This window comes from Pundamilia nyererei, unplaced genomic scaffold (assembly GCF_000239375.1).
Source record: "Pundamilia nyererei isolate P.nyererei 1_Seehausen unplaced genomic scaffold, PunNye1.0 scaffold00297, whole genome shotgun sequence".
NCBI classification, from domain to species: domain Eukaryota; kingdom Metazoa; phylum Chordata; class Actinopteri; order Cichliformes; family Cichlidae; genus Pundamilia; species Pundamilia nyererei.
The window spans coordinates 467,649-479,408 of record NW_005187698.1 but is presented as its reverse complement, the minus strand read 5'-3'; the positions used below and the strand labels follow the sequence as shown (position 1 = coordinate 479,408).

The window sequence follows — 11,760 nt, the reverse complement described above, 5'->3', positions numbered from 1 at the left end:
GTTTAGGTATAAATACCGAGTGTATGAACAACTGTATAATTGGTAAATGTGCTCTGATTGCTCAGGCGCCCAGCCCATTGTACCAGCCCATTAGGTATTGTGCAACAACAAAAGACGGAACTTTAGTTTTTATTTCTTAATAACATGAGAAATAAAATAAATAAACTGAAGCTTTCAGCCATGCAGTGTCAAACAGTTGCTGCAATCACTCAGTACATCAGGCATAAATCCTTGTACAAAACAATAGGAGTTGTAAACCCCAAACCACAATGGTTCACATGAGCCTTTTCAGGCCACTAACGAAATGGTTTGTTCATACAGTTTCTTTGTTCTTCTTCTCCTGCTTGAGTGCCTCTTATTCCTTTTTGGCTTGCTTTTCTCTGCGTCTCTGCCTGGCCTCCGACACTATTTTCAGCATTGAGAGCAGAATAGGCACGCACATGGGCAAGAAGAGTGGTATGTAGATAGCAAACTTCTGATCGTCTGGAAAGTAGAGCAGGTGAAGGAGCGAAGGGTCGAAGAATGCTTTCTCCGAAGCCAAGATGGCCTCTTTGCTGTACTGCAGAGCAAAGCCGAGGTTTCCGACCTCCAGCTCAGCCATGGCCAGCTGCAGGGACGTGACAGCACTGGACACCTGCATATTAGCAAATTAGATCACAGGTTATGTATTATTATTGTTATTATTATGAAATTAGAGGAGACTACCTAATTGTTAGCCGTAAGATACCACTCTGATACCGAGACTGAAATGGCCTTTTGTTTTATTTGGGTTCATTCGGTTTGTCTTTGTGTTCATATATGCAGTCTTCGTGTGATATGAAAGTGTTATTTTTTGGTTTTCCATAGGGCAATTTTTTTGTGTATCTTTTCTTTAAAAAAAAAAAGAAAAGGCATTGACAAAATTTAGAGTCAGAATTTCTAGGTGTGCACCCAAGTGGCAAAAAGCTTCTAATTTTGTGGCTTCAGGTCCTCATCTTTGCTTTTTGCATATGATGTGGTTCATCAGGTGGTCGCCTCCAGTTCACTTTGGAGCAGTTCACAGCTGCATGTGATGCAGCAAGAATGAGAACTAGCACTTCCATGTCTGAGACCACAGATCTATGCCAGGTGGAGTGCCCAGTCAGGGTTAAGCTCAAGTTGCTGCCCCAAATGGGGGATTTTTCAGTATATCGGGCTCTTGTTGAGTGAGATGCAGACAGAGGCAGACAGAGGGACAGGTCTGCAACTTTGTCCACTAGCTTCTCGGTACTAACTCAAAAAAATGAGAACGTGGATATAAGCAATATAAATGAGCTTTCTCTGAATGTTGGCTGACCTCTCCCTAGAGACAGGCAAGGGTTTCAGTCATCTAGGAGGGGCTCAGAGTAGAGGAGCTGCTCCTCCACATTGCAAAGAGCCAGCCAAGGTGGCTCAGCCATCTGACTAGGATCCCTCCTGGGCATGTCCTGTTCCTGGCCTGTCCTTCTGGGAGGATGCACCAGGGCAAACCCAAGACATGCTGTAGAGATTACATTTCTTGGATGGCCGAGAGACCGAGGGTATGCCTCTGTGTTCCCCGGGCTGCTGCAATGGCGATCTGGACACGGATAAGTGGCAGAAGATGCATGAATGGGTTTTATTATTCTATTAGTTTAGGGAGAGAGGTTCTGGGTCCCACAGCCTCCTGTGTGGCTGGCCTGGACTCCTTGTTTATCTTACCGTTTTCCAGGCCTCCAGACCTTCATTCTGTTTAAATAAAATAAGTATTGCTGACAAATTCAAACTCTGGTGTGGCATCCTCTTTATATGTTGCAGTCACTGAGATTAATTGAGCTTTTTTGGGGGGGGTTTAACTTTTTGAGCTGGCTGTGACAACAGAAATAGTTTCTGATTTTGTTTTTTATGTTTCTAATTTCTGCTTATGTAGTGAGATTGCTGATGTTGTTCCTGACTTCCCCCAGCTAGGATCTGATTGTACTACATTAAACAGATGCTCTTCTGGCCAATCTTTGTTACCTGCCAGTGCAAATGAACCAGAAGCCCCTCAGAGTAGAAGCTTACTAACTAACTTTAGTTTGCGTCCTCACTACTATGTCGCTAGTACAATAATACAATTATTAAAAGAAGGATGAATTTTGGATTTTTGTCTTCAGGTGATGAGCAGGAAGTAGCTTGTTTATTGTTGATTAACTGACAATAACAAAGTATTTAACAACAAAATAAAGTCACATATGACAGTTTTAAATTCAAACTGAGAAACCAAAACAATGACATAAATCTCCAGAATCAAAGTTAAGATGTGTTAAGAAATCTACGCACATGCACAATTTTGCTACATGGAGCAAACGCATAACTACTAAAACACCTTCACCTTACCTGCTGTGCAATGTTGTCATTGATAACAATGTTGCCTATCTGGTCCAGCAACTGCGCCAGAGAGGTGATGGTGGTGGTTGCTGTTGCAATGTTTTCCACACTACGACTCCACATGAGGCGATCCAGCTCCCAGTCAGCTAGTCCTGTGCTACCACACGGTGCCACGAGGAAGCCAGGTGGTGGGCTTAATGACTGCACGCCCAGCAACAACCTGACAGGACACGGCACATGAAGGTTACTTTGTGTCGAGAGGAAAGAAAACGACTGCCGCACTGCGGGTTAACACTTACCGAAGCTGGGCGAGGAAGACTCCCATCACTTTAGCCATGTTAATGTTGACGTGAACAGGGAACTCCGTCTCCGACCCATAGAAACCATTCACGTTATAAACCTGCAAAAACATGGATAAATATAGGTTACAATACCCAACATAACAAAATAAACATGCAGCCCTCTCTCAGCGTTGCTCTTCGTTCTTCTTACCATGATTCCACCCCACCGTGGAGAGTGAAACGCATTGGAAGGGACTTCCTGTTTCCTGTGATCGTGGATGTAAAGGGGTGAATGACGAATATCCGGGACATACAGCAGAAAATTTAACACAGGGTTAGAAGATGCTGCATTAGAGCCTGGAAGTCAAACGCAAAAAAAAAAAAAAAAAAGAATTAAAACATATTGTATTTAAATACAGCAGAAAAAGCTAAACCATGATCATTTAAAAAAGCAGACTTTTACCAAGTCTAGCCTCCACCGGGTTGATGACATGTGCAAGGCTGTCAGCATTGAGCGTGTAAGCCTCGAAGCTGCTGTCAAAGCGTGGGGTCACTCCGAGCATGGTGTAGTACAAGGTCTATAAAAAAGGAAAGGTAAACCTTAACTTCCAATAATTGAGCATCTTTTCTTTGTCATAATAGGGACTGTGCATTAACAGCACCTGAGAGTCCATGCTAAAGTTAGCCAGAGGGGACAGTTTTGTAAGCAAAGGCTGGATGTATGTCTGCACGGCACCCTCAATGTCCCAGTGCAGCTGGTGTGACTTTGGATCAGGGTTTAGCAGACTGAATGTGATCTCATAACCTGACAGGAAGATAAGAACAATCAAAGAAAAGACACAAACGTGTTCTCAGAGTTAAACCTGGAGCCAAATTACCAACCTGGGCTAGATTTGAAGGCTCTCATGCTGTCAGCAATGCTCTCTTTGTTGCCAGGTCTAAAACGGACTCTGTCGCTGAGTGCAACGGTGATGTCAGTGTGGCTAAAAGACATCACTTGGAGCACCTGCTTGATCTGGGGCTCCAACTGAGCCAGCAATTGCTCTAGTGTCTTGCCCACTCTCATCTGGGCGCTGATACGCACCAGGGCTGTCCTTCGCTGACCGATATACACATTCACATCCTGAAAGGCATGAAGGTTCAATGCACTTTATTATCTTTGTCTTACCTGGAATATAACAAATAATTAATTGTGTTTCAAGCTCTGCAGAAGGTACTCTATTTACAATCTGTGACAGTAAATTATATTTTCTTCATTATCCTTTTTTCTAATAGTAATTAGCATGGAGTGATCACACTCATGAAATACAATAAAAAAGCTTCAGTTTTACCTCAGGCAGCAAAGAAGAGGACTCCGGGATCACATACACAACTAAAGAACCGCACGGACTCTCACTGAGCATATGCAGAGACAGATCTGCTTCTGAAGCAGAAAAATTATCGTGATTATCAGCTGTGCTTTCTTTGAGAAAAAATGTCAAATGTCAACATCTGAAGTACCACAAGTTGGATTTGACAGGCTGCTGCTCACCTGCAGCAGTCGGCTTTTTCAGGGCATCTTCCTCCATGATTGTAGCTGTGCGGTACTTTGTTTCATACCTGTACCTCAATGTTGTGTCCTCTGGAAAGAAAGTTTGAGAGTCAAACGACCTTGCAGGCTTCATATTCTGTGACCGCAGAATCATAAACTGCATGAGCAAATCACCATCCACTGTATGTTCCTCATCCTGCGTCTGCGTCAACGGGACCTTTTTCTGCTGTTCTGGCGTCACGGTGCCGCGTGCAAACACAACCTCGACATCAGCGCTCAAATGCAGCTACAAAATAAGAAATAACGTAGAGATAAGAATGTATTACACAAGGAAGATCAATCAACTACAAGGCATGAGAGATAAATGGAAACACTAAAAAACCTGCAGTTTAGCCAGATCTTTGATCTGACTGACAGGTAACCAGGCACGGTATGTCTCAGTTGTTCGCCACCACAAAGGGACTCCCACAATGATGACAACGGCTGCTATGGATAGAGCAGCAAGCTGACCTCGTCGACGCTCTGGGAGACAAACACACAGTATTGTTGTTTGAAAGATTTTCACTGATGATAAATCTGCTAATTATCTATCAATTAAAAATGGAGTACAGTAGAAATTAAAGTATACATTTGAAATACACCCATTTTAAATTAAATAACAGCTTAGTTAAAATAAACACTGTTTCACATTAAAATGACTAACTGTAACAATCGATCTATTACCAAAATAACTGCAGTAAAACTTCATTTAAACAGATAACTGACCAATTATTTCAGCTCTAAATGCCGACATTCAAACCTAACTTGGGATTCAGGCTAAAACAAAATCAGATCATTTATATAAGCACCAGCAAACATAATCAGAGTTTACCATGGTGTTTAAACTAAAAATACTCAATTGTTAAAAAATGAAATAGTTTTGGGTTTGTTTGTTTTTTGCTTCTGGAAATCATTGAACAATATGTTAAATATAATATTTTAAAATAGGTTACACGCACTCACTGGCCACTTTTTTAGTCACAATTTGACATCAACAGCATAAAGGTAGGGATCCACCTTGTCTTGTATCAACAGTACAGGCATCTGGTGGTGTAACTGGTGTGGGGGATATGCTCTTGGCCCCTTAGCACCAACTGAGCCTCGTTTAAATACCATACTTGAGTTTTCTTGCTGACCATGTCCACCCCTTTGTGACTACAGTGTGGGATCGAACTCAGTAGTCTCACGGTGTACCTAATAAAATATCCGGTGACTGTATATTATGACAGAGGATTTTATCCCAATCCTTGACCCCTACGTACCCTCGATATGTCCAGACTGGTGACCACTGACTGAGTAAGACATTTGTGTCTATCATGCTGCATCAACTACAGTGTCTTACATGGTTGTAAACGAGGCTCAGTGTAAACATTAGTCATATTACTGCCCTTTGTGGAAGTTTTACTATCGTAAGTATTCCTTTAATTAAAAATATATATTTAAAAACACAAAACAAAAACAAATCATGTAGTAAACAGCAGGTGTTCTTGCAGTGGCAGAGCATCACCCCTGCAACTGGGGCTAGCTAGCCATTAGCTTCAAAGGGTCATAACATGGAGAAAACGGCTCCTGTTAGTCCGCTATGGTTGCACTCTGTACAAAGGTTAATGTTTAATAAATCTAACGTAAACCAATGAAAATTAAACACTTAATAAGAATTAAATCATTTACACTCATTTCAGTTACGAATCTACTCACCCACTTCCGTGATAGCCATTTCTTCCAATGAACTGGGAGGGAGCACTCGTGGATGCCAAGCAGCCAGCAGCACCGATCACATGACCAATTTTTAAACGTATCTAAGCGGTTCTTCGCGTGAGGACGAAAACAGAACCGTGGTTCATACAGATAGCTTACATTAAATTAAATAGGATCAAATATTTGCATATACATCTGTCTGCCCGTATAGTTCTAAAAAGGTGTTAGGGCTGTACGTTGCTGTGCAAAGGATTGCAGGAGTGAAAATGACCGTCGGCGCAACCTGTAAAATAATTAAACGCACAAACACACTGTGATGAATGTGGGTATTCAGCGCCATCTGTGGTAGCTTTAATTACGACAGGCTCAATTCATCTTTGTGAATGCATAAATTCCTTGAGCAACCAACAAAAGTGAGTATGCTTAGTGTTATTTACACGATTAACACATATGATCCTTAGTCTGCTGCCCCAGCAGCATGCCCGCAACATGTGGAAAAACAAGTCCACCACAGCCCTGTACTCTATCTCATCACTCTCGCTATTGCATCCAACCACCACAGACTCATTATAAAACTGATGAAGATACCAGGTCTCTGTGCAGTGGCTGAAGTCCGTGGTGTAGAGGGTGAATAGAAAAAGGGAGAGGACAGTTCCTTGTGGTACCCTGGTGTTGGTGTTGATGACCACTTGTCAGACACCGAAGATGCACATATTGTGGTCGTTCTGTCAGGTAAGGACACTAGAAGGACATCCACCTGCATCACTGCCATCTTCCTCAAGCTGTCCAGTAAAACCCAAATCTGATCTGATAACCCTGGGATGATATATGGAAGTTAGCCAGGGTGCTCAAGGACACCCAGAATAGGCAATAAGGGAGGAAACAGCTGCTCTCTCAGTTATGTATTTACCCTGCTCTGATTTGTCCAGCTGGTCCTGGTGTTAAACAGGTGACCTCATTACTTTTAGGTCAGCTTTGTTAAATTTGGGTGATTTGTGTGGTGACCCTTGGACTCTACTGGACACCACAGATACCCTTTCATAAAGTGCTTATTTCATCTAAATAATTTTAAGAAACTGGTAGCATCAGTAATGCTAGTGAAAATGGTGATACACATCTTGGACCCAACATAAGGTACACTTTAGACCTCATGTTAGCACACGACTGAATGCTCTGTCCTGCCTCTCCATGACGGCCTTATTGACATCAGGAGATGGATGGTGATAAATCACTTGAATTTTAATGAGAACAAGATAGAAGTCACGTTGTTTAGATTCAGCGGCACCAGCAGCAGCCCCTGTATTGACCTTTCCTCATTGGCCCCATATGAGAAATCCATTATCACTAATTTAGGAGTGAAAGTGGATCCTTCTCTAAAGCTCAAAGCTTATGTGAACACTGTAGCAAAAGCCTGCTTTTTCCAGTTGAGATGATTGCCAAAGGTCAAGCCACTCTAGTCCAACCTTGAAACATTAATACTTCTGTTTTAAAACCTCTTGTGTCAATTACTGCAATGCACTTTTCATTGGAATTGGCCAGGCCAGTTGCTCACCTACAGCGCCGCTCGATTTTTTTCTGGTGCAAGGATGCAAGAGCACATCACTCCAATTTTAGCTTCCAGTTAGTTTACGAATCCATTTTAAAAATCCTTTTATTTGTCTTTAAGTCTCTTAATGATTCTACATAATTTTATCTGTCTGAGCTATTGCACTCTTATGTCCCACCTCGTTCTCAGGTCAGCAGACCAGAGACTTTTGCTGGTTCTGAAGACACAACATAAACTCAGAGGTGACGGGGCTTTCGAAGTTGCAGCTGCAAAATTGTGGAGCGATTTTCTATATTTTTTACCTTTTGGCCCAAGTTTGTCTTTTACATTTGGTGAAGGAGACCCCGTAGTTGTTTTTAAAAAGGCTTCATAAATTCACACAGACTCACTGTCCACTGAAAGAAATTTTAGCTGGTGTGGTCTTCTGCTGCGGTAGCACATCTCCTTTAAGCCACATGATGTGTAGTGCATTCATAGATGCTCTTCTGCATATCTTAGTCAATGGTGCAATAGACCTCAATACTTGAAATGTGCAATTCACTTGTATTTTTATTCCTATTTATTCTATTTATCCCCTCGTATATTTTATTTATATTTGTCTCTGTATTTATATGTGTGTGTGTGTATGTATATATATATATATATATAATATTCTGTAACTGTAACTTCTGTCGGTGCTGTGCTTTTGGAAACCGAATTTCCCAGAGGAACCCACCCGAGGGATTAATAAAGTTTTATCTCATCTTAGCTATTGAGTGGTTATTTGAGTTACTGCTGCCTCTCTATCAGCTCAAAGCAGTCTGGCCAGTCACCTCTGCCATCAAAGCATTATCATCCAGAGAAATACTGCTCACTGGATATTTTTTCCCTTTTTTTGGACCAGTTTCCGTAAACCCTGACCAAAGTAATATCCTACGTGTTACATTCTGATCTTTAGCTTTAACTTCAGCAGGTCATGCCTACACACCCTGAGCTGCTTCCATGCGACTGTCTATCCAATCTGCAAGATTGAGCGCAAAACACATGACTTTGACTCAGAAAGGGGGTGCATGTAGGCATATACACACCTCCAGGAAACTGAAAATAAAGTTTAAATATGCAGATTAGTGTTGGCCATTTAATTTCAAATCACAATAAGCTGATTGTGTAAAGGTAATGATATCAGCCAACTAAATATAATTAAATACTCAACATTGATTTCTAAAATGTAGAGGCAGTAAAGATTCTAAATAATAAAGTAGCAATATTTGACTAACATGCATAACTCTGTCATCGCCAGTATCAGGACAGGTGTAGAAAATTCCATCACACAAAAGCATCTGATGTTTTAAGGTTTTAGTTTATTTTTCTCCACTATTTGACACACCAAGTGCTTAAAGAACAATATTAACACCACAAACGGCACAGTACTCCAACACAGCAGCGACCGTTTCCCCGCTGCTGACCCCACGCCATTGGTCCATTGGATGTGAATGTTGATAGAAACTAGTCTGGTCGTTCGGTAGGGCAGGCAGGGGGGAAATCAGGTGGGAGGATGACACACTAGCATCACATAATATTGACACCTTCACACAACTGAATACATCGATTACTGCATGTAATGTTAAGCTAATGAACAGACACACAAGATGGTTGTTTGTTTTAAAATTCAATAATGGTGATAAGGAGCACAAGAACAAAAAAAAAAGAAAAAGAAAAAAAAAGGAAGAATCCTGGTGTGTAGTGGCTTATTACAGTATAATGTGCCTGCTAACATCTACTAGATATACATCTGTCTGAAAGCACAACAGAGCACTCCACACTTTTGTTCAAAAGATCAACTCGGCTCAACATTTTCACCTCGTCTGCCATCTTGCTCCTTAACGCATGTTCTGATGCCACTAATAAGCAGTTGGTCCCACTTGGTGTCAGTGCGGATGTTAGTAGAGCGTTTCAACAATGAACAAATGCCGTTCTGACAGAAGCGAAACACTGACACAAACATGCTGATCTGGCCTGCTTGGGAGTGATTTGATATTTTGTGTGAAGTGGGCAGAGACAGCTGCGTGAAAGAAGGAATGTGGAATGAATACTGACTAAACATTTTTGATTATCCTCCAACCGTTTAACTTCAAATTGTCTCAAAACTAACCATTTGTTGAAACTGGGGGAAATAAAAAAAAATAAAAAATAAAAAAAAAATAAAAAAGACAGATGACCCATGTCTGTTTCCTTTTGTACTGTGATGTCACATGATGGTTTCAAATACACACATATCTAATAATGTAAATTTAAGAACTCTAAAGTAAAGCGGACAGCACAGGCCTGTGATTGATGGAGGAGTGAAGAGGGGAGACAGCAGAGCAGATATAAGACTATAACTATGCCACAGCTCAACGTGGTAGTTTGCTGTTTAATAGGCGTGATTAGCCACGTAGAGGGACTGGGCTGCGGCGGTGCCACTTCCGGAAGACTCGTACTTGCCGAGTGCAGCCAGACCGTTAGCCTGGAGAAGAAAAAAAAACAAAACAGACATAAGCAAAAGAGCAAAGAAAGTTTTGCTTTTTTAAATTAGCAGTACAAAGGACACATCTGATGTCCCTTCCTGTGGTCTGACCTCGGCACGCTTGACGAACTCCTCGGTGGCGGCCTTCTCGTTGTTCAGCTGTCCTTTCCAGGCGTTAAGAGCTGAGGCCTGCAGGGCACGGCCGTAGGAGAAAGTCAGGGCCCAGGGCTTGGGGAGTGGGCAGTTGTTGATGGCATTAAGGTTCACGCTGGCCTCTTCCTCAGACTGGCCACCAGACAAGAATGTCACCCCTGTTTATACAAAAGAAACACGAGTTACCGATCTGCTCATACCTGATGTCGAGGAAGATTTTAAAGGTTTTCGAAAGCATCTTTTCCTGCATGTTTGCACTCTGCAGGTAGATATAAACGAGTGAAAGAATCTAGAGATTTAAGTATTACTATTAGGAAATCAAAGCAATCTGAAAAATGCCAAGACTGCCAATTTACTAGTTAACTCATCCAAATTCCAAGGGATGATCTAACTGACAAAAGCATGTTTCAGCTAGCAGTTTATCCATGATAACATATAATGGTTTAACTTTTAAATATGCTGCTCTATTAAGTCACTTGGAGCCCTGCTGTTGCACACCGATACTGTCCCACTCCCTGAATTTTTCCTATTATATACACAAGTATCTTGCCTGGGACAGCAGGAGGCACTGTGCGGCGCAGAGCAGTGACAGTAGCCATGGCGATTTCTTCACTGCTGTACTTAGTTGGGCAGGAGTGTCCAGCTGTGACCATGTTGGGCTTCAGCAGTGTCCCCTCGAGGTACACGTGGTGGTCCGACAGAGCCTTGTACACTGCAGCAAGGACCTAACAGCAGGAGACAAACGACAGCACGTAAGTCCAAACTTGAACTCTCCAGAACAGATAAAGGTGGCAGAGTTCCACATTCTGCAACATGTTACCTTCTCGGTGACGTACTGGCAACGCTTCAGGTCATGATCTCCATCGGGAAGGATCTCAGGCTCCACAATTGGAACAATACCATTCTGAAAGAGATTACAGAGTGTAAATTTAACACCAGTATTTTAGAAATATACAATACTACCATTTGATGATCACTAGTGTCCTTTCCAAAAAAAGGAAAGGAATCCTCTATAGTACCACACTAACCTGTTGGCAGATGCTAGCATATCGTGCCAGCACGTTGGCGTTCTCAAAGATGGCCAGCTCAGACGGCGTGGTTTCGCTGATCTTCAGCACACAACGCCACTTGGCGAAATCGGCGCCGTCCTTCTTATACTGCGCGCATCGCTCGGACAGCCCATCCAGACCTGCACTCAAACAACGCACAGAACCAGCCATGAGAAACACACAGGGCTTCCGTGAAGTTCATTTCAGTTCTCAAACTTGTGCGTCTACTGTCTCCTACCCTGAGTGGTGGTCTCTCCATTTGTTCCAGCGAGGGGTACAACACCCTTGTCAACCTGTAAAGACAAACAGAAAATGTTCTGAATTTGACCTGAAATAACTTTAGCCCAGTTGGTCCTAACAACATGATCTGCTGTTATGTGTGGGTCTGAGTGTATGTAAACACACTGAAAGCGTGTTTTTTTTTGGTTTAAGAAAAAAAAAAAAGAACACCTTTCAGGTTTTACCTGCTAAACGATGAGGGTTTACACTGCCTGCTAAGCTGAGTCACTTGACTGCATTATATCAACAGCGAAGTGATGATGACATTCAAAACAAAAGGAGGTTGAGATTTTCAGCACTCAGGCTCTTGTGTTTTAAGGTCGACTGAGCACGACAAACTATGTAAACTAACA

General features: G+C 42.1%; 2 protein-coding genes across 2 annotated transcripts in view; both read right to left on the bottom strand.

The window, feature by feature from the left end:
• Positions 1–119: 119 nt before the first annotated feature.
• On the bottom strand, positions 120–5,986 carry pigs (phosphatidylinositol glycan anchor biosynthesis, class S). Its single transcript, XM_005751035.1, has 12 exons — positions 5,896–5,986; positions 4,541–4,680; positions 4,333–4,444; positions 4,159–4,248; positions 3,959–4,050; positions 3,510–3,750; positions 3,290–3,432; positions 3,091–3,205; positions 2,839–2,984; positions 2,646–2,746; positions 2,356–2,566; positions 120–634 (listed from the first exon to the last, which is right to left on the bottom strand). The coding sequence occupies exons 1-12, from the start codon at positions 5,912–5,914 to the stop codon at positions 356–358; spliced, it is 1,689 nt and encodes a 562-aa protein (XP_005751092.1). The 5' UTR covers positions 5,915–5,986; the 3' UTR covers positions 120–355.
• Positions 5,987–8,761: 2,775 nt separating this feature from the next.
• The window catches only part of LOC102208961 (fructose-bisphosphate aldolase C-B-like), a 4,227-nt gene continuing 1,228 nt past the window's right edge, over positions 8,762–11,760 (bottom strand). The window contains exons 2-7 of the mRNA XM_005751052.1: positions 11,367–11,595; positions 11,108–11,268; positions 10,900–10,983; positions 10,630–10,804; positions 10,038–10,237; positions 8,762–9,926 (exon numbers count right to left, since the gene is read on the bottom strand). Coding sequence (XP_005751109.1) covers positions 9,834–9,926; positions 10,038–10,237; positions 10,630–10,804; positions 10,900–10,983; positions 11,108–11,268; positions 11,367–11,595 — 942 coding nt within the window. The 3' untranslated portion in view covers positions 8,762–9,833. The remainder of the gene's footprint in view (positions 9,927–10,037; positions 10,238–10,629; positions 10,805–10,899; positions 10,984–11,107; positions 11,269–11,366; positions 11,596–11,760) is intronic.

Excerpts from the sequence above, each read along its gene's own strand:
- pigs (XM_005751035.1), bottom strand. Across the intron at positions 3,433-3,509 it reads AGCCTTCAAATCTAGCCCAG|GTTATGAGATCACATTCAGT; the intron begins GTTGGTAATTTG and ends TCTTCCTGTCAG. Across the intron at positions 3,206-3,289 it reads ACTTTAGCATGGACTCTCAG|ACCTTGTACTACACCATGCT; the intron begins GTGCTGTTAATG and ends CCTTTTTTATAG.